General features: G+C 33.0%; 1 protein-coding gene across 3 annotated transcripts in view; it reads right to left on the minus strand.

Moving 5' to 3' along the window:
• TRAPPC9 (trafficking protein particle complex subunit 9) overlaps nucleotides 1-22331 on the minus strand; it is a 1007235-nt gene that overhangs the window by 967775 nt on the left and 17129 nt on the right. For 2 of the 3 annotated variants that reach the window (XM_051971142.1, XM_051971144.1), the window contains 3 exons: nucleotides 15330-15475; nucleotides 11617-11745; nucleotides 6137-6163 (listed from right to left, as the gene is read on the minus strand). In XM_051971142.1, coding sequence (XP_051827102.1) covers nucleotides 6137-6163; nucleotides 11617-11745; nucleotides 15330-15475 — 302 coding nt within the window. The remainder of the gene's footprint in view (nucleotides 1-6136; nucleotides 6164-11616; nucleotides 11746-15329; nucleotides 15476-22331) is intronic. The other variant, XM_051971143.1, reaches the window with a different exon arrangement.

A 22331-nucleotide genomic window follows, 5' to 3' on the forward strand; every position in this document is an offset into this window, starting at 1 on the left:
ATGTATTTTATAAGGCGGGTAGGCAAGACAGTGGATAGAATACCAGACCTGAAGTCAAAAAGACCCAAGCTCTACATGAACTGATGCTAAGTGAAATGAGCAGAACCAGGAGATCATTATATACCTCAACAACGATGCTGTATGAGGATGTATTCTGATGGAGGTGGATTTCTTCGACAAAGAGATCTAACTCAGTTTCAATTGCTCAATGATGGACAGAAGCAGCTACACCCAAAGAAAGAACACTGGGAAATGAATGTAAACTGTTTGCATTTTTGTTTTTCTTCCTGGGTTATTTTTACTTTCTGAATCCAATTCTTCCTGTGCAACAAGAGAACTGTTCGGTTTTGCACACATATATTGTATCTAGGATATACTGTAACCTATTTAACATGTATAGGGAGGGGGTGGAAGGAGGGAGGGGAAAAATCCAACCAGAAGTGAATGCAAGGGATAATTTTGTAAAAAAAATTACCCTGGCATGAGTTCTGTCAATAAAAAGTTATTGTAAAAAAAAAAAAAAAAAAAGACCCAAGCTCAAATTTGGCCTCAGACATTAGCTACGCAATTGTGACTAAGTCCCTTTACATCTGTTTGTCTCAGTTTCCTCAACTGCAAAATGTAGATAATAGCAGCACTTGTTATGAGGATCAAATGAAAAAATAATTATAAAGCATTAAGTGCACAGTGCTAGACACACGGTTAAGTGCTCTGGAAATTCTAGCTATAATTACTAGTAGCAAAGTCTCTCACACACTAAAATACTGGTCAGAAGTAATTAAGTTCTCAAAAGCTATGCCAACAGAGCACAACAGAGAAGCTACTACCAGGCCAAAAGGATTTGAAAATAGAAGCAGCTCATCACCAAAGCTGGCCACTAGGTGATGAACCTTGTCAGGCACAAAAGTCCCCAAAGATTATCTAAGATGTAGATGAGCTTTAATCTAACTTGCTAAAGAATGTCACCCTTACCAAGGAAATAATGATGAGGACAATCAAATCAAGTTTGCCCAGAAAAATCATAAAATTATTCTCCATCAATGTATCTACTTTGTATCTATTTGTAGTAGCTAAAATGACTCACAGGACAGTAACACTGAATGTTTTCAACTCTCTCACTAGAAACAAAAGGACCTTGTAGTGATGCAAACACCATGCAATGATGCAATGAGAGACTGAAAGAAGAGGGAGAAGGGAAGGAAAGAGAGAGGAAAAGGCAAAAGGGGAGGAGGAGTGAATAGCCTCATATATTGGTTCAGTATTTTTGTACTGGAAAGGCACAAAATAAAACTTCGCTTTCAGCATTTGACTCCAATATCCATTTCTCTCTTCTAAAACCATAGGAAAAGTCACAAGTAGGATGCTTTCTTTAAGTTAGCCAGCCACCTTCCCAAGTCCCATGTCAAGGGAAAGTTCTAGTGTCTTTCCCAGTTTATATGATATAGAGAAAAGGATATAGGACTTTAGCGTCACAAGGAGCTGTGTGATCCTATATAAGTTGCTTCATTTCTCTGAGTCTCAATTTCCTTACTTGTAACATAGGGGCAATTATATCTATAATACCTTCCTCAAAGATTCTTGTGAGCCTTAAATGAGATATTTGCCAAATACTTTATAAAACTTCAACTGTAGATGATCCCTCTTTTTGTTTAAGTGTAAAAAGGGTGATAATAAGATATACTACTTATTTCACAGAGTTGGGAGGGAGGGAAGAATCACTTCATTAAACGTAAAACACTATAGAAATGTCTTCTATTTGGCTACCTTGTTGCAAATATTAATAGAAAAAGTTTCATTAGGTGATTATTTTTATAAGCTCTTTCCAGTAAAATCCCTGCACCGAAAATCATGCCATCACAACCAAAGTATTATCAAATTCGGCTAGATATTGTCTACAATCAAGATACTACTTTGGCAAACAATCATTCAAGCTGTCCAAATGTTAATAATTCCTGAGTAAATACAGGTATGTATGAAGTTTATTCTTTTAGTCACAATATTCAGATGCACTACAATCTTATAAAAAGTCTCTTCCCTGCCACCTATAAATATAACTAAGTCTCCCCAAACTTATAGAAAAAAAAATCCCATCTAACTTCTGAACTTCACTTCTTTTGAGAATATCACTACCTCTTTTCCATCACCCACATTCATAACCTTGCCATTATATCTTATTCCTCAATCTCCCTCTACCAACACAGTTAATCTAGTTATCAAATAATGTTATTTCTACCTCCACAATTTTGTTTATATCTATCCTTTTCTCCCTTCTTACATAAGCTCACTTTAGATCCAACCCTCACAATCTCTTAAGTAGACTGCTAGAATAAGCTCCTAACTGGTTTATCTGTCTCAAGCCTCTTCTCCCTTCAATCCATTCCTGACATATATGCTAAAGTGATTTTCCTAAAGAACAGGTCTGACTATATCCCATTCCTATCCAAATTCCAATGGCTTCCTATTATTTCTAGGACCAAATATAAACTCCTCTGGCTTTTAAAGCCCATGATGTACCTTTTAAAATATATTATACACTTGTATCAAATCACTTGCTTTCTCAATGAAAGGGAGTGAGGAGGGAGGAAGGGAGAGAATTTGGAACTCAAAGTTTAAAAAATATATATTAAAATTTATTTTTATATGTAACTGGGGAAAAATAAAATACTAAACAAATTTAATAAAACTATATTATACTTCATTTCCTTTCTAAAGGACAGCCCAATTGCCTTTTTAATGATTTCTCACATATGTTGGTGCCATTTCATCTACCATTTCTACAATTTTGCACTGGCTGTTCACCCTATCTAGAACATACTCCTTACAACAGTCTCTGAGAATTCCTCATTTCCCTCAAGATTGTATTCCAGAGATCTCAACTATGCATAAATGTCCTCCTAATTTTCCCAAGGGATAATATCCTCAAAAAAAAAATTACCTTGTCTTTATTTTGTATGTACTTATGTATGCTTATTATTGTCTCCTCAAAAAATGTAAGCTCCTTGAGGATAGATATTATTTCTTTCTTTCTTTTTTTTTTTTTTTTTTTTTTTTTGGCCTAAATCACCAGCACTATATTTGTCCAATACATAGTAGGCATTTAATAAATACTTGCTGACCTATTAAATCAATTCTCTTCTTGTTATTAAAACACAGATCAATCCACTGATATTACTATTTGGCCTATATGCTTCCAAAGAAATTAAAGAAAAAGGAAAAGTTCCTATACAAAGAAAACTATTCTGAAGTTTCTTTTTTGTGGTATGTGATAATGGAATGCTACTATGCTCTAGAAAACAAAAAGGGAATAGTATCAGAGAAACCCGAGAAGATTTGGATGAAGTGATGCAGAAAAAAGTAAACAGAATCAGGAGAATCATTTACATACTAACAACATCATAAAAATGAACAGCTTTACATAGTTCAGAATTCTTAAGTCTTTTAATGATCTACCATGATTTCCAAAGGACTGAAGATGAAAAATGCCACCCACCTTCAAATAAAAAGATAATGGACAAAATATACAAAATGAGACACACCTCTAGGAATATGGACAATAGAGACGTGTTTTGCTTAATTATGTATACTTGTTACAAGGATTTCATTTTGATTTTTTTTTTCCATAATGGTAGGGGAGACAGTAGGAAAAGAAAATAAAAACTTGATAATGATAAAAAATGAATTTTAATTTTAAAAAAATTAAACAGATCAACAATATATAGAACCAAAGAAAATATGTACTTTATAATCATTATTTAATTGCATCATATTTTATAGACACTTTTAAATAACCCGTTAGTCAATATATAAACATATATACAATGTGTGTGTGAATACATAGAGACACAAATATAGTACCTATTATATCCAAAGCAAAATTACAAGCATTAAAATGGAGGAGTAGGAAAATTAAGAAAACATCTAAGCTCAGAGAGTTCCCAATCTAACAATAGAAATAGATTATAGATATAAAAAGATAGTTAACAGTACAAAATACTAGCCTAGGGATCAAAGAAACAGTGGAGATAGAGCAGAGAAAAAGCAATTACTATAGATTGTATTAATCAGATAAAGTCTAGAAGATTGATTTTGGTCAGATAGTGCTATAACCAACACCTCATAACTATCAGTGTTTTCTTGGTTAAAAGGTTATTTAATTTTTCAATAAAAGAATGCTCCAACTGAGTGCCTTTAGGACAGATACCTATTTGCTTGCTAAATCAGAGGGCTCAGTAGGAAAGAGGGATTATATTCTCTTCCTGACTCTGTCCCTTCCCTACAAATTCTACCTATACCTTAGAAACTGAACTTTCTACCTTAATGAAATGTTTTGATATTGGTATTAAATCATTTTCTTAGCTTCATTCCTGAAAGACTTCATCTCAAAAACAAGACCTATGCTAAGATGAATTAAAAGTTTGAATTAACAAAAAATCTACATTTTTATGGCTAAATGACTGGTTATTTTTCAAAGTCTTTAAAGTTTTCCCTTTAAAAAAATTTATTTTCCTTTACCATTTTCTCGAATTAAGCTAGTTCCTCAATTTAAAAAAAATGATAAATATATTCATTCATGAACAATTTTTAAAATCTTTAACATCTGAGCTAAAAAGGACCATAGAGATAATTATTTTCTCTCCTAAAAATAATAAACTGGGGCTCAGAGAGGTTAAATGAATTTCCCAAAGACACACAGCAGTGAGGTCCTATAGTTTCTAATCCAATTTTACTTCCACTTCCCCATAAAGAAAAAAAATCAGTGGCAGAAATCATGACAATTATCTAAAAAAAAAAAACCCTTTCTTCCCTGTGAATAATGCCTTTATATGGAAATGTTGTATGGATTTGCAACAGTGAATCCAAAATCCTATCACTAAATAGCTTATAAAATAAAATATCAGAAACAATATCATAATTTTCAAAGTTCCAAGAATGAAATCACCACCTTGAATCCCTTTTTCAGATTAAAATAGCACAGAATTCAAAAAATGAAAATCAAATAATAAAGTAAATAGTACAGTACTTAAGTATTATCTCACTAACTTGATCCTCATAATAGCCCTAAAGATATCACTATGTTTTACAGATAAGAAAACTAATAATAGATAGTAACAAATGGACACAACAGGAACCTGAAGAAGACTTAAGGGAAGAAACCTTTTACTCTGAAATTGTGTCTAAATGTAAATGTTGCAAAACAAATATGATTATACTGAGATTTAATATTAAGTCTATATAAATTATTTTAAAATTAATTTTCCTGTTCATAAAACTAGCAAGGGGCCAAGCAGAATGTATCTCTAATGTCCAGCATTCTTGTACTGGAATCCGGAAAATGACTTTAAATTTGGCTTGTGTGATTTTGGGCAAGACATTTAATCTGTCTTCCTCAGTTTTATCATCTGTAAAAAAGTAATAGTAATAGCACCTCCTTTCCAAGACTGCTGTGAGGATCAAATGAGATAATATTTGTAAAGCACTTAACACAGTGTCGGGCATAAAATAGACATTTAATAACTACTTGCTCCTTTTCCTTTCCTATATACCTTATAGCCTTGAGAATTAAAGCATTGTGAGTGAACTGAAAATGAATCACTGAATTAAAAATGAATCAGCCTAATCTGAAGAGAATGCATGCTAAGATTATATAAAAAAAAGAAAACTGAATGAGAATGAACAAATGAAAAATGTTAAATAATTAGTGACTGAAAATTTTTTTAAAAATTTTTATATGCTAAAATTTATGTAAATAGTTACTAACCAAGTTTAATTAGTTGTATGTGGCTTGATATTAAAATTTCATAATTTTTAAATATATAATTACTTTAATCAACATGCCTAATCAACATGCTTCATGCAAAAAACAAAATGAATTAAGCCTTAAGTATCAAATCATTCCCTTAACCCATTTATAGCCAGGATCTTCTTTAACAAATTTGAGGAAACAACTATGATGCCTCACCAAAACAGAAGAAAGAAAAATCTGATTTTTAATTTTCCCACTTTAAAAGCACCTACATGAACCCCTTTCAAAGATCATAAAAATTCACAATTCAGAAATTAACAATTCACAACACCATAAAACAAGCACTTTATAAAATTTAAACAACAAAAGAAACTAAGCAGAGATGGGGTGTACCTGGATCAATGAGAACTTCTTGTGCCCCTGGAAGAAAGAAGAGATCATGACCTTTCATTTTGGCAAAAAAACTACTGTAAAATAAATTACTGTAATACAGTTAAGTTTATCTTTTAAAACTGAAAATGCTGCCATTAAAATAACAATTTATAAATAGCAGATAATAGAATGAGTTATTATGTATTTAACTCATACTAAGAACTTCTCAGTTTCAAAGGAAAAACAATGAAGGTACCAAAAAAAAAAAAAAAAAAAAAGACCCCTTCACTTTGTTATCAAGTTGTTTTTTTTTAAATTTGATCCTTCATCAGCTGTCCAAATATGGATAGCCACTAAAACTATACTGCAGAAATTAATTTTTCCATCATAATAAATACAAAGGCATAAGTACTATCTTCAAGATTTAAGTTCATTATCTATTATTACCAAAAGAAAAAAATAAGATAAACATGCTAATAAGCTGCAAAAAGGAATGGTTTATTCCTATATGTTATTTGTTAAGATAGAATTGATCAATAGTCTCAATGTACTATTTTCATTATGATTACTGCCTTTACTTAATTGATATCTCCTGTACATTTTAAGATGTATTCTGCATTTTTTGAAATACAAAACTAAAATCAAGTTGACAACTGGGATATGTTTCCTGAACCTCAAATTTAAGATACTATTATTCTCTTTTCTATATAGCAAAATCTCAGTTATATAAAATATTGAGGAAATGAATTTCCCCAGATTATCAAATTTCAAGATGAGTAAAAGACTTACCACTTCACTATCATTTTTTTTTAGTTTTACTCTTCAGTATTATCTTTTTTTATTGTATTATAAAATATATGTACAACAGCAGTGTACAGCCTTAATAATTCATTCAGACATCATACATATAGATATTAGAACTGGTTTTGGTATGTATTAGCTAATTAAAGTTTGGGGAGAAGTTGTCTCTTCGCTTTATTAAGAGTGACTCCAAATTTTAAGTAACAGCTCAAATTTGGAAATTTGCATGTAGGAAGCTCCCACTCCCATTTAAATGTGAAATGCAATTTTGATATAAAAAAAGGTCATTTCTTAAGGAGCCAGAACACTTCTGTAACAACGCTGTCATACGTAAAGACAAGCAGTCTTCATTTGATTCCAGTAAACTCCATGAATATGCAAATGGGAGGGAAAATCTTTGTGGGAATGTAACATAAACTTCAGAAGAATGTTATATGATCATCCACATATATGAAGTTATTTTTTGGAGGGAGAAGTACAGAAAGATGACAATGTTGAAACATAATAAAAGTCTAAGGGAAATGGCCAAGTCCTGCAAGAGGAATAATAATTAGAATATAAGAAATACTATCAAATCCTCTGGCACTACAAAGGATTTGTACTACTACATTCAAAATATTTAGGAGGAAGCAGGTGTACAATCAGATGCAACAGCACCATCTATGGCCCAAAATGAGAAAGCTACTATGCAATAAAATTGAATTTTTGTGATTGAGAAAGATCAGTCCAAAATATAAAATGGGTGAGGAAAGGGAGAATGATAGTAAACCAAAGATTGGAGTTAATAGCCTTTGGTTTTCAATCCTAAGCCTAAAAATACTGAAAGATGTGAATGTAAGAGTCACTGTAAGATGTAAACCTCTCAGTGTTGGAACTAGAAATGTTTTTATATATGTAGACATGAATCATTTTTCCTTGTACAGATAAAGAAATTGAGGCCCACAGCAAGTAACAAAGTCAGGACTAGAAGATTGGTTAGATTGGCTAAAATAAAGGTTTATTTCCATTCAACTAAAAAACTACAAAACTCTAAAATAATCCTACATTTGTAGAAATATGTACTCTGTCATTTCTATTTCTGCTGTAAAGATTTATTTTTAAGGGTCGGGGTTGGACTAGATGACTTCTTCCAAGGCTAGGATTCTATGATGAAGTATCTTATAAATATTGACCAAAATATTTATAATGATAAAAACATGTAATTTGGAAAAAGTTACCTTCCTTACAACAGCACTTCATTTACCAATATCACCCCATTTTAACAAGGAAGAAAAATTGGTATATGTAATATAAAATATGCAATTTTAATTAATTTCTTTAGCAAAATATAAAGCATATAAAAAGAGAAAAATATAAACTTTCTCAAAATGAGAAGAGAAAATAACTAAAATATAACTAAAGTAAAAAGATTAAATGACAACTTTCAATGAACTAAAAGTTTAAAGATTTGAAAAGCACTGATATGACACTTTGATTTTGAGCAGCACAATTATATTTTCAACACTGGAAAAAGTTATTGAAGCATCTAAAAGTAATTCTCATGTACCCTATAGTACATTAATACAAAAGACAAAATAAGTGATTTCATCAAGATTTTAATAAGGTGAAAATTGTGTGCACCTCAATTTCTTAAATAAGTCTATATATATATATGTATATATATGCACATATGTATATGTATATCATCATCTATTATATTCTGAGATGAAGCTCCATGTTAATCATAGTCTGTGCAAGATATGGCCAAATAGATCAGTGGAAGACTACTTGTCCTTTCTATAATGAGCAAAGATAAACACAAACCAAAGGAAAAAGTTTAAATTCATTTTCAATTAAAAAAACACACAAATTTTGGTTCTCTCTCAAAAGGAAAGTTATTAATTTACCCCACACACACATTAAAGGAATACACAAAACTAATTGAAAATTTTTAAAATTTATCTTATTAATAAACACTACTAGGAAAAAACATAATTATCAAATTCGTTATTTATGGTTGAGCTGTGATTCACCTTCTGCTCTGTGCTGTCAACATTTTTTTGAAGTGTACTTCTTAAAAAAAAAAAGCAGTAGAGTAGTACAACAGAGCAAAGAACTAAAAGTAGTTGGGGAGGTTTTGTTGTTGTTAAATAACAAAATGCACAATCATTTGCTCTTTGGTGCTATTAATTCTGATATTTTCACTGATAACTCCTCCAAAAATCTGACTAAAATAAAAATAGCTAAAAATCTATTTCCAAATCATTATACCCAGAAAACTTGTTAAAATGCAGGAAATGAGTAAAAGTGAAAAAAAGCACATAAGAAACATCACTGAATGTCAACAATTCAGTTTTTTTTAAAAGTGGTTTTGCAAAGTTAAATTTAGTATGAAACGAATGCAGTTTTATTCCTTGGTCATTTATGAGTTTATGCACCAAGAAGCCCTATTTAAAGTCTAGATTAATTAAAGAACAGCTCTAGAGTCTAGTGAAAGGTCAGTTAATTAATTAACTAGGCTACATACATACATACATAACAGTTAAGAAGGCTACATAATAGTATAAAGAAATAGAGACTACAGAATTTTAAAACATATGCTCAGCCATCTCAATCCTAACCAAAACAAAATTACTACTTCTCAGAAGAAATTTCCATTTAAAGTAAGTACATTTTAGATTTGAAAAGGATATAATTCTTAAAAGTGTTCATGAATGCCATGAAACACATATTCTTACCTGGTTAAAAGTTTTTATGGTGTTAACTTCCTTCAGCTGACGGATCCTAGCAATTGCAAAAGCAATTATCTCACATACAAAGCAGTGAGCTAAACTGCTAACCTGAATACTCTCAATTTCAGAATTAATGCAATAAATTATGGATTGGGATTGGGATTTCTGAAAACTGTATGATCCTAAAATTAATATCCAAAGTTTGCTCATATCATCACACTTTTTAATAGATCTGGGAGATAAGAAACTTCAAGTTACTACAATAATGATGAAGCCTCTGAATGAGACAAGACTTGCTTTCTAAATTCTCTCTTGGAATCTCCAGGATGTGCTTCCTCATAGTCTGTGTTCAATAGCAAAAAGTTCTTCAGATTCTTCACAGTGGGTAAAACTACATAAAGACATTTCCATTTTGTAGACAAGGCAGTTTTAAAACTTCTTTGCCTATACTCAACAATAAGAAAAAGAGACTATCTCCTAATAAGCCTCTCTAGAGAAACTAAAAATCAAATTAATATAGGAACATGCTTTTACAAGATAATTTTTCAAATCATATCAATAGACAAAAGGACCAGCAAATCCTTCCAGATGAAAGGCACTTCTGGAAATGGAGCAGAAGAAAATGTAAACTTTCTTTTAAAGAAGTACTTTCATTTTTCTAAAGGTTCTTGAGGATTTTGCGATTAGAACTTGACTTAAAATGACAAGAAAAACTTAAAATACCACCATGTCATATCAAAATTAGCAATTATAACAGTAAGCTAAAACTGACAGTAGTAAATAACTGAACAAATGTAATGCAAACCAAAATTGGAAGATAAGGAAAATGACTGGTATAATTCACATTTGAAACATGCAGTTTTTTATAAATGACATCTCACTCAACTTCACCTTCTGTTCAAGAAAGTGGCAAGCAACCAAGATCATGAAGAAACCTAAGTTGAAGAAGTGTAAACAGGTTCAGGAAGATTTAACAGAGCTATAAAATGCAAATGATTAAAGAAAGCTGTGTGCTGACTATGAATATTGAAATAACACTAATTCACAAAAGATCAAAAATACTCTATCTAAATTCTTTGCTAGATGCTGGGGAACAGTTGAAAAAAGGAAATGAAAAATTCTAACCAGTGGATTTACATGAATTACCTAGGTTTCGATGCAAAAAATCGTGAGCTAAAGGAGTCTTAGTCTAACCCTCTAGTTTTAGAGAGGAAGAGACAAAAGTGACTTGACAAGGTCATTCAGATAAGCTGAGTCAAGTGAAGCGGGAGTTCATGTCTCCTAACTCTCAATCCAGTGCTCATTTTTAATTTTTTGCAAATGAGAAGGCAATATCTATACATAATACTGACAAATCTACTTATTAATATGACACATGTACAGCCTTGGCTGTTGTTATCTCATCCAAAAGAATAAGAACTGTACAACAGAACTGCTCTATTCTCTCAGTATAAACTATATCCTGAAGTACTCATTAGGAGGTTTGAAAAGAAACTAAGAATTCACAAGTTTGATACTTCATAGCAGCACTAACTTTTTTTTTTAGCTCTTCTGTAGTATTACAAAAATAATTCATTCAAACTTTCTAAGTCAATAAGAGCTTGATCAACCAGGGAGGAAACAAAGCCAACATGCCCTGAATTAAATGTCACTATCAGGGGCTCTGGATTCATGGTTTTCTGTACTTGCTTTCATCTACTAATTAAAAATATAATAAAAACTTGGTATCAAAACCTTTGGATATGACCCACCTGCCATAAAATTTTATGCAAATATTCTAGCATTCAACTAGGCATTCTAATCAGCCTGTATAGGGCATTAAAGAGAATCTGAAAGAAACTGTCGTGCATGCAAGATTGCTAACTCAACAAATTGTGAATTTAGTATAGTATCCTGTCCAACTCAAAAAGGGAAGAGGGGATGAAATGCTATCCTCTCTCTCTCAAAGCCTGAGAAATACCACAAATCAAGAACAAGCACTAGACATACCTGGTCGGTGCCGGTTGCCTGTATCAGCAGGAAGGGAGCTACCTTGTGGCCGTCGAGCTCCAGCTTTGCCCCCTGTGCCACCAGGATAGTGGTAGATAACAGATGCAGAGCACAAGCCTTCAAGGGCAGCTAGGCAGCAAAAAAAGAAACAGCATGCAATCAGTGGAGTGGCACATTCATCAACTCAAATTGCGTTTGGAATTGTACTCTTGTACTTGCTACCAATTACATAGTTGCTGAAACGAACAATGGTTTTAGCGGTTCAATTACTTATAAATGCTAAGTTTCCCCATGATAGCAAAATGTCAAAACTGAAGGCTACGGTATTTTTGCTATATCTATGTTTATATGCATACATATATGTACACATATATACATGTATATGAGTGTGTATGTGTATATGTACATTTACATATACACATTATATACATACTGTCACAGGGACTCTCTCAACTAGATGGGTCCTGGAATAGCATGAGAAGAGGAAATTTTGCTCCCTCTGAAGATAAAAATCCTTTCTTGTCCTCTGATTTCTTTTCCTTGCCCATTTTCCCTCCCCACAAATGAAGTAGTTCCCATGGTTTTTTTTTTTAAATGCCTATTACATATATGCATATAAACACACACATGTACAATCAGATACGGACACACACAAACATACACATTTTTTGTGAGGGGAAGGATAGCCCCCTTAGAATGGATAGAGTATCCCCTATCATTTCACAGCATGTGGCTCAAGAAGCCACTACAGGGCAAAGCCCTTTCCATAACATGTCCCCTTAAAAATTAAGGTTCAGTTTGTAGCAATGGTTGACACGCTGTTTGAAGGCTGGCATCCATCTCAAAGACAGCTCTACCTCTTATAATAGATGTAGAATTCCACCTCTGGTTACTTTACAGTCATTTATCCTGCCGTCTGTTATGATTTCCTAATAATCTGAAACAGAAATATCCCACTTCAAGACTGAACAATTTATAAAATAGAATGGACTATCTTGGAATCCAGGATGTTCGAGTAAAGTAAAGCAAGTAGAAGGAAAGTTAGAACCCAAGACTATGCCATAAAGTTGGCTAGAGAGCAACAGTAACATGACTGGACTGTGGGAATGCCCACTGATTTGAAGTTTTGAGAAAAATTACACATTGATAAATCTGTAGAAACAGAGTCAAAAGACTAGAAAGGTAGTAGTAGTTCCTAATAACCATTTTTTAGACCATCAATAAACATTAATTTGGTTATTGTACATTAAATGTGAGATCCCTGTCCAGTGAATGGGTGTTGAATTGTATCAATCATGAGATTATTGCTAAGTAAAATCAAAGATGTTAGTAAATTGAGGGTAAATTTTTTTAAAATAGCTTATAGTTACTTTTTGGAGAGATAAAGAAAGGAGCTAGTAGAGTGGGTTTTATTGTACTCTTAAAAGCAACAAGAAATATTATTCCGTGGGATATGTGGTAATCACTCATTATAGGACTAAGTAATATTTTTAAATGAAAATAATTACAGATTATGCACCAAATTTGATTGCAAGAATAAAATGTTAACAAAATTCTAAAAAGAACTTAATAAGACCCTTTAAATACATTCTGAGAGTTAGTGACATCAATGTAAAACAGGCAAAAGTGTGAGGATAGAGAGACACATGTGTGAGAGACCAAAAACTGTAAAAACAATATCAACACTGATAAAGTTCAAAAAGAACTACAACTGGCAAAAGAAATTAAAAACAATGAAAAAAAGTTTTAGCTATATTTAGAAGGAAAAAAGTAGGATCAAAAAAAAGCTATGATTTTTGCTTGGAGTGGACATAACAATGATTGTCAAAAGAAAGATCTTGCTTTGTTTTATTTTTTTTCCTCTATCAAAGAAAAATATTATCTTGGAAATAATAGACAAAAAAAGCTAATATGTAGTTGACACTGAGGGTAAATAAGGATAGTAAGAGAATATTTAGTTGCCCTTACTGAATTCAAGTGTGACCCATTTAAACAACAAACAAAACTACTGTGGCCAAAGCAAACTAAATGAACAGAAAGATGAGATTGCTGAGCCTCTGTCAATAAAGTAGAAAGATCACAGAAATAAAGGAAGTTTCACAAGATTAGAAAAGGAAAAACACAATTTTCAAAAAAAGGGAAGATAACAGTCTACAACTATAGACCAGTAAGCCTGACTTCAATTCCCAAAAAAACTAGAATAAACGATCAAAGTTGCTGAATATCTAGATAGAAACAGTGGTTACAAAAGCCAGAATAGCGACTTTATTAAGAACAGGTCACATCAGAAGAAAAATCTTATTTCAGTTTTTAAAGAATAACTAAACTGGTAGAAAAGAGAAAAATTTGTTATAAGTACACTTTATCTAGATTTTAGCAAGTTTTTGATAAAGTATCTCATATTATTCTTGTGGAAAAGATGGCCAAATATGTAATAGAGATTACAATTAGCTGAATTCAGAACTAAATGACTGGCCAGATTTTTTAAAAATGACAAATGGTTCATTATCAATATAGCAAGACGTCTCCAGTGGAATGAATGCCTCAGGTATCTTGGCTTTGGCGATACACTATTTAACATTTTACCAACTGATTTGATTGAAATCTAACATATTGCATGAAAAGCCAAAATCCAAAAAGATCTTGGTAGGCTAAAGCATTGGCTGAATTTAATAAAATGAAAAACATTAGGAATAAAAAAATTCTTACTCAGTTGTAAGAATAAAAAAATCATATAAAAAATCAATTTCACAAGTACAAAATTAGGGGAATAGGGGCTTAATGACAACAAGCTCAATATGAATCAGTAGTATGATAGTGAAAACCATTAAAAAAAAAAAACTAATGTAATATTAAAAGAAATAGTTTCTGGGAACAAAGAAATGACTGACCCTCTTGCATTCTACCTTTTTCAGCTTATATTAAATTCTGGACATCTGATAAATACAAGCTAGTATCTCATATTTTGTATTACAATATATAAAATACAGTTTATATATATGTATACGTATAAACATCTCTTCTACTAGATGCTAAGCTTTTTCAGGGTAGGGCTTATGCTTTATTCATCCTTAAATGTCTCTGAAAACTCTGAAATCCCCAAGTTAATAAATTTTCCCATTCTATCTAATATCCCTGCCCTGCCTGAGACCCCAAAATATATTTTGTTTTACATTTCTCCACTGCACTTATGATGTTGTCCTTCAATAGAAAGACCCCAGATCTCCAAAGGCTATGCTAGCAAAAGCAAAGGCCTAAATATATGGCTAGAGATGATTTTTTTTATCTCTTTTCCAAAGAATAGCAAAATTAAGTCAAAAGAAGATTAACACTAAGTTGGTCAGAAAGGAATGAAATTTCTATTCAGTAGTGGTAAGATTATGATCTGCACCAGATTGTACATTTACATATACACATATGTACTAGTATCAATTAAACCACAGATTCTTAATGCATTACTTCTTATAATTATCTGTCCCATTCTCTAGCAGAGCAGAAACTCCACACATCAAGAATCTTTTCATCTAACCTAGTATTTACAAGGGTCCAGCACTATATTTAGCACATAGAAAGCATGAGGTTTGTTCAGTGTGTAGTTTTTCATTTCCCCCCAATACTTAACAAGGTTCTTTATTCATAACTGTTGCAAAAATCAAAAAAATTCCAAATAACAAAGAGAGGCTATCATCCTACCAGATCTTCATCAATCTTACCTCCAAGCCATAAAAAGTCATTCACAGACCGTAGAAGCTCCACAGACATATGGTAATGAACCAAGGAATCTTGTAGCATTCCTGCCTGAAGGCATAAGTCACCCACATGTTTCCGCATCCGCCCCTGACACCTCTTCTTATAGTGTCTAGAAGAGAAAGTACAATTCAAGTGGATAATTATTAGTCTTATCTCTTATCCTATACCTCTTATCTCATAAGCAAGCACATAAATTAAGCTCTTTTCCTCTGACTTATTCTAGAAAAAAGTGCTATTAAGAAAATATCATCTAATTGGAGAATCATTAGATTCAAAGCTAAAAGAGGAACCCAGAAAGGTTCAACTCCTACATTTTACAGGTAAGCATGCTAAGGCCCAAAGAGGTTAAAAGACCTGCTGAGTCACACCACTAGAAGGGGTCTCAGCTGGCATTTCCAATTCCATCTCCTCCACTCTATCCCAGGCTTCCTCCCCTAACATTCAAAATCAGCAACAACTGTCACTAACTAGGCTGGGGAAAAAGCTGAATTGTTGTCAGGAAGGAGGATATAGGGTTTTTTTCATCTCTTCTGAAAACAACATAAACTTAAGAAAGTTTGATTTTTTTTTCTTTCTTCTTAAAATCCACAACTTTAGGTGTATACTTCACTTAAAATGATGCTTAGATAATATCTATCTTTTATGGGGCAAGAGATTCCTCCTTCAGCTTCACTGCATAATGATCTTCTAGCTCTACCATGAGAACCTTGTCAAACACCATTCTATAATGAGGTCTTAATGGTGCTTAAGAAGGAAGGTTGGATGGGACTTCATTAGCTCTTTAAAAGTTGATAAGAATCTTGACTGAATAATACAAAGCCTTTTAAAATAGTGGCAATTAGTAGAAAAAACACCAAATTAAAAAGTAAGAGATTCTTCTCATATCTTTGCTAATTACTCAACCAAATTCCTTCAGTTTATCTGCAAAGAATCTCAATATAGAAGCCTGGGCCAGATGATCTCTTAGGATTCTTTTTAAGAGTTGATCTAGTAATTTTTATTAAAATGGATAATAAATTCCACTACAACTTTCTTGAGAGATTCTAAGTGTGTTTTGGTTATATTCAAAATACAAATTTTTGTTTATAACAATATTCTATCAGATAAGGAATGGAAGAACAGGAGAACTCCAAACCCTTAATTTTATCGCCATTATTTGTATTACTCCTAATGAATTCCTTAATGGCTACATTCAGAGCTGGGTCTTTGAAGATTTGAAGATTGAAAACAGATAAAGAGCTGGAAACATGGCTAAGAGACTAATTGTTTCAAAGCACAATCATAAGAAGTAAGAAATCTCGAAACTGTGTGACTGTAGGCAAATCATTTAACCTCTCTCAACTTCAGTCTCCTCTTCTGTAAAATGGGGATAATAACATCTACCTCCCAGAATTGTTGTGTAGATCAAGTAAGATCCTTTACATATACAAATACTTTACAAATCTGAAAGCACTACATAAATACTAGTTATTTTGAGGCAAAAAAATATATATATAAGTATTCACTAACATTTTAAAACCTACTCAAACTAGCTCTATCTTTACTTTTCCTTCTGCTAATGCCTAGATATACTTTTATTTTTTCTGTGTCTGTCTTTCACTCTTTCTACCCATACTTCTTCTGACTTTGTCCCTACCCAACTCCACATTCTCACTAGAGGAAAAATTTGACCAAGGAAGAATAGTGCACTACTACTGCACTACTACCAACAGTTCTCTTCACAGCCATGCAAAGGACTACTTCGACACTGCTTTTGCAGCTTTTTGGGAACCTTTCCTCTCAGTGATTCAAAAACATTTACTAAATAACAGAGAGGTCTGCTAAATGTGAATTTTCTAATGATGTTTGTCAGGGTTCTCCTGTCACTCTCCATATCCCAAACGACTATGAGGGCCTTTAGAATGGGAGGATCTTAGACTACAAATGACTACACTCATTGATAAATGACTTGCTGTGTTAATGCATGGTAAAATGCACAAGCAGATAGTTAATAATTATTTTCTGATAACTTAGAATTCGTCTTAGTCTAAAGGAACTGAAGACATTCGTGCAGACCAAGAGCACAGCAAAAGGAAAGCAAGGGCCTTCCTAAGCAAGCATGTATATCTTTAAGGCCCTAGGGATGCATACCTATCTTTATTCAGGCACCTCAGGATTTTCCTCCTGATCTGACCTCCTTTCTGGAAATAGGGATGTTTGGAAGCAACTCAAAAAGTTACAAAACATAAGTGTATTCCTTATGGGTTCAATTTTCTAAATATAATAAGTATTAATCAGAATACCCAAAGTACTCTAGGGTTCATTAACCAAGAATCAACCAAAAATAACTTTGTTTCAGCCCTTACTCTTTATATTCTATACTAGGGACAGGAACAGAAACCATACTTTCATTTGCATAGAAAATCCCCAGGTGAGAAAACTCTCTACCAGTGCAGGTTGACATTTTCTATACAACTGATAATCTTACAGGGCTGCCTAACACATTGAGAGATTAAATGATTAGCCCAGGATCACAAAGATGGTATGTATCAGAGGCAGGACTCAATTCAGTCTTTCCTAGTTTCAAGGACATCATCCTGCCTCTGCTTCTAGAAATATTCCTTCTAAAACAATTAATATATTAAAACAAATAATACTTAAGTTTATTGTGTCAAAAGCTAAACACAGGGAGATGGTTCTTTGAGAGAGATTATAATGATTCAACTTTCTGATGCATCTGAGATTTATTCTGGACAAAGGCAACATAGCATAGTGAAATAGAACATTCGAATTGAAGTCCAAGAACCTGGGTTATTATCTCAGATCTGCCCCTCTGAGGTTTTGCACAAGCAGGAAAAGCTAAGCCTCAGTTTCCTCATCTATAAAATGATAATGATAGTATTTACACTACTTTCTTCTTGGGATTACTGGAATCAAATGAGATGATGTATACAAAATGCTGTTACATAATACACTACCATATTATTATTGTAAAGAAATCTATATGTATAAATGTAATAGAATACTATAAAGTATCATTCTAGATCAATTTAGAGCCAAAAGGGGCTTCAGAGATAGTCAAACCCTCTCGTTTTACAATTTAGGAAAATGGAGCCAAAAGAACCTTAAATAACTTGCCCAAATTTATGCAGATAATATATGGCAGAGTCAGAATTCAAATATAGGTCACAGGAAAAGAGATTTAGAACTAGAAACCTTAAAGGCTATCAATTCCAACTCCTTCATTTCATAGATGAGTAAAATACAGCCTACAAAAGTTAAGTGAATTGCCCATCATCACCCTACGGGAATCTGAGGCAGTACTAGAACCTAAGTTTCTGACTCCAGGACCATTAATTCCTGCCAACAGTACAGTGACTTAGAAAATGACATATTAATATTATCTAGGTCCTACTCTATTTTATTTCTTTTATTAAATATTTCCCAATTTTACTTTATATCTGGTTCTCCCGCACTGTGGTGGCAACAGAATTTGACCCAGCTGTAGCACATTGCTATCTGATAATCTAAAGGGCTTTTTGTATGTACTATGCTGCCACCAACAGATTACATTTACACAAGGCTTGCCTGTTACAAAGCACTGAATATTTACTGGTCAATGGCAAGGACTATATACAAATGGACAAGCTACACAAATGGATTTAAAGCTTCTTTGGTAGAGCTTATAACTGCATGTGAGAAAATTATTTTAAGATATGTTTTACTTCTAGCATTTAGCTGTTATATGTATACAGGTACCAGATGGTATGTGCACATATAATAGCAATGAGAAATTTCTGTATGTACATATTTTTAAATATGATTTCTAGTCTTTTTTTAATGTTGGTTATAAAATTTGGATTTACAAAATACATTCACAAAGTTTCTAATATCTTTGCTTTCAGAGAGCTTATGTTCTATCTGAATATCAATAAAATAAATAGAACATTTTTTCTCACAAGCAATTATAAGCTCTACCAAAGAAGCCTTAAATCCCTTAAATTAAATGCCTATAGACATTTAAACAGGAATTTTCCTAAACACCAAACCTCTCCATCTTATTAATCTAGGTCTAAAGCAATTGACTATATTCCTAAAAGCAAATTATATTCAACTGAAGAAATTTACTCTATTCAAACATTCCACAATGTCCCCTTCATGTATTCATGTCAACTGTTGGTCAATACTGGTAATAACAATCCAAGATATCTGTGTAGTTATCACAAAGACAGTATGTGTGAAGTGAGAGGGAAGGGAAGCAAAGACTGAGTAACCAGCTTATAAGAGAAATCATTGGCCTTGGATAGTGGTTGGCCTAGATAACCTATAAGTTTCTCCAACTTTTTGAGCTTTTGCCACTCAACGAGCTAAAGAAGGATAGCCAGATAAGTTAGCTGGACAAGTCACTTTATCTCTGTGAGGCTCAGTTTCATCACCAATAAAATGATGGGTAGGACTAAGGTCTCTAAAAACCCTTCCAAGTCTAAATGCTATGAACCTATTAAGTTCCAACTGACAAGAGGAAAGAGATTCAAATGTGAAATTATAAAGCTAAAACCTGCCAATGATGCAGCACAAAGCCTAAACACAACTCCTCATTGGGGCACCAGGTAACGTATTCTTTTTTTTTTTTTTCTGAGGCAATTGGGATTAAGTAACTTACCCAAAGTCACACAGCTAGGAAGTATTAAGTATCTGAGACCAGATTTGCACTCAGGTCCTCCTGACTTCAGGGCTGGTGCTCTATCCACTGCACTATCTAGCTGCCCTGGGATAATCTATTCTTAATATTCCTCCACATTTTATCTTCATTTATGACAACACTGTAGAGATCTCATGGAAACCCACACATTTCCCACTAGAAGTAGAGCTTATTGAGCTGGTCCCATGATCCATCAATCCATCTGTACCACATTACTTGCAGCAATTTTGATGCTATAAAGGGCAGGGTTGGAACCTTAACTGCAGTTACAGTCAAGCTCAATCATACACATCAATGCTCCTTTTCAATATGAGGAAGCAGTTGGAGTTGAACATAGTTTAATGGCTAATGGACAACTGTTTATCAGTGATAAATAATTTTACAGACGTTCTGTAATGGTTTTTATTTTCAGCCTAATACTTTATTTAAATGTCAATATGTGGCTATGAGAATATAAATGGAAAGAAAACAAAAGCAAATTAAATGCTGGGTATCATAATGACCAAAACTGTCCATAAAGAAATGAGAAAATACACGTCCCTCCCTTCTTTGCAAAAGTAGGAGACCATGGTCACTGGACATTACACATACTGTCAGACACAAATGATGCCTGGTTAGTTATGCTAAAAAGCATAGTATTTTTTTTCCTCCCTTTTTTTTATTCATTCAAGGGATGGGTCCTTGGAAAGGGGAGGGAGAAAAGAATATATTAAGAAATGAAGATGATATAAAAATGAAATATTTCAATAACAAATTTTTTCATGTTGCTGTGATCTGTTAGCACATCAAAAAACTTTTCAAAAAGAATAAACATATGAACAGTTTTCAGACAAAGAAAACAAAGCTATGTATAGTTATGTGGAAAAAAAATGTTCTAAATCACTACTGATTAGAGAAATGCAGATAAGAAACAACTCTGAGGTACAACCTTATCTCCATCAAATTGGCTAATATGATAGAAAAACAAAATGACAAATGTTGGAAAGGATGTGAGAAAATTGGAACACTAATGCACCACTGGAGTTGTCAACTGATCCAACCATTCTGGAGAGCAATTTGGAACTATGCTTAAAGGGCTATATACTCAAAAGGCTTGCATACTCTTTGACTCACTTCTAGGTCTATATCTCAAAGAGATTTTTTAAAATGGATCTATATGTACAAAAAAAAAATAGAGAGAGCTCTTTTCTTGTGATGGCAAAGAATTGGAAAATGCAGGGAAATTGCCCATCAATTAAAGAATGGCTGAAGAAAATGGCAATATGTTACCGGCCAGAACTTGAAACAAGGTATTAAGTGGAATTGAGGAAACAATGGTTAAATCTAGTTTAGCACTGATTTAATCCTATAACAGATAATGGCTTCCTAGTGATATAATGATTGGTTTGTACTCAGCGTGGAATATATAAGCAGGGACTGAGAGCCACAGAAGAGAAGCTGGTGGAGGCAGAGAAGACAAAGGACTGGTGGCAGGAGCTCAAGATCTCCGAACCAAGTCGAGAGAGAGAGAGAGAGAGAGAGAGAAAGAGAGAGAGAGAGAGAGAGAGAGAGAGAGAGAGGCCTCTAAGAAAGCTAACAGGGCCCCAGGAAAGGAGACAAGACTTTGAAAGAGATAATAAAGGATTTGGACTTTAAACCCTGGCTACTTTAACCCCAAAGGCTGTTCACAGAGACCTCTAGGAAACCGAACCAAAGAGAACATTACAGTAATGGAATATCCCTGTGTTATAGGAAATAACAAGCAGTAGGCTTTCAGAAAAATCTGCAAAGACTTCTATGAATTGATGAAAAATGGCTAACCATAAATGACCTAACTCTTGTCAGCAATACAATGATTCAAGACAATTATGAAGGATATATGATTTTTTAAAAAATGCTATTCACATCCAGAAAAAGAACTGATACAATTTGGATGCAGATCAAAGATACTTTTTTTTTAACTTTATTTTTTTTGCGTTTCTTTCTGTGTTTTGTTGGGATTTCTGTGTTTTTCTTGGGGGAGAGGGAGGGAAGTTGTCTATGTTTTCTTTACAACATGACCAACATGAAAACGTTTAGCATGACTACACCTGTATAATCTATATTAAATTGTTTTCCTTCTCAAGGTAGAAGAGAGGAGGAAGAGAATTTGGAACTCAAAATTTAAAAAAAGACAAATGTTAACCTTCACGTGCAAAAATATTTATAGCAGTCTTTTTTGTAGTGCCAAGTAAAGGAGTAGATGCCCATCAGTTGAGAAATAGCTAAATAAGTTATGGTATATGAATGTTATGGAATATTATTG

This window comes from Antechinus flavipes, chromosome 1 (genome assembly GCF_016432865.1).
Source record: "Antechinus flavipes isolate AdamAnt ecotype Samford, QLD, Australia chromosome 1, AdamAnt_v2, whole genome shotgun sequence".
Lineage (NCBI taxonomy): Eukaryota > Metazoa > Chordata > Mammalia > Dasyuromorphia > Dasyuridae > Antechinus > Antechinus flavipes.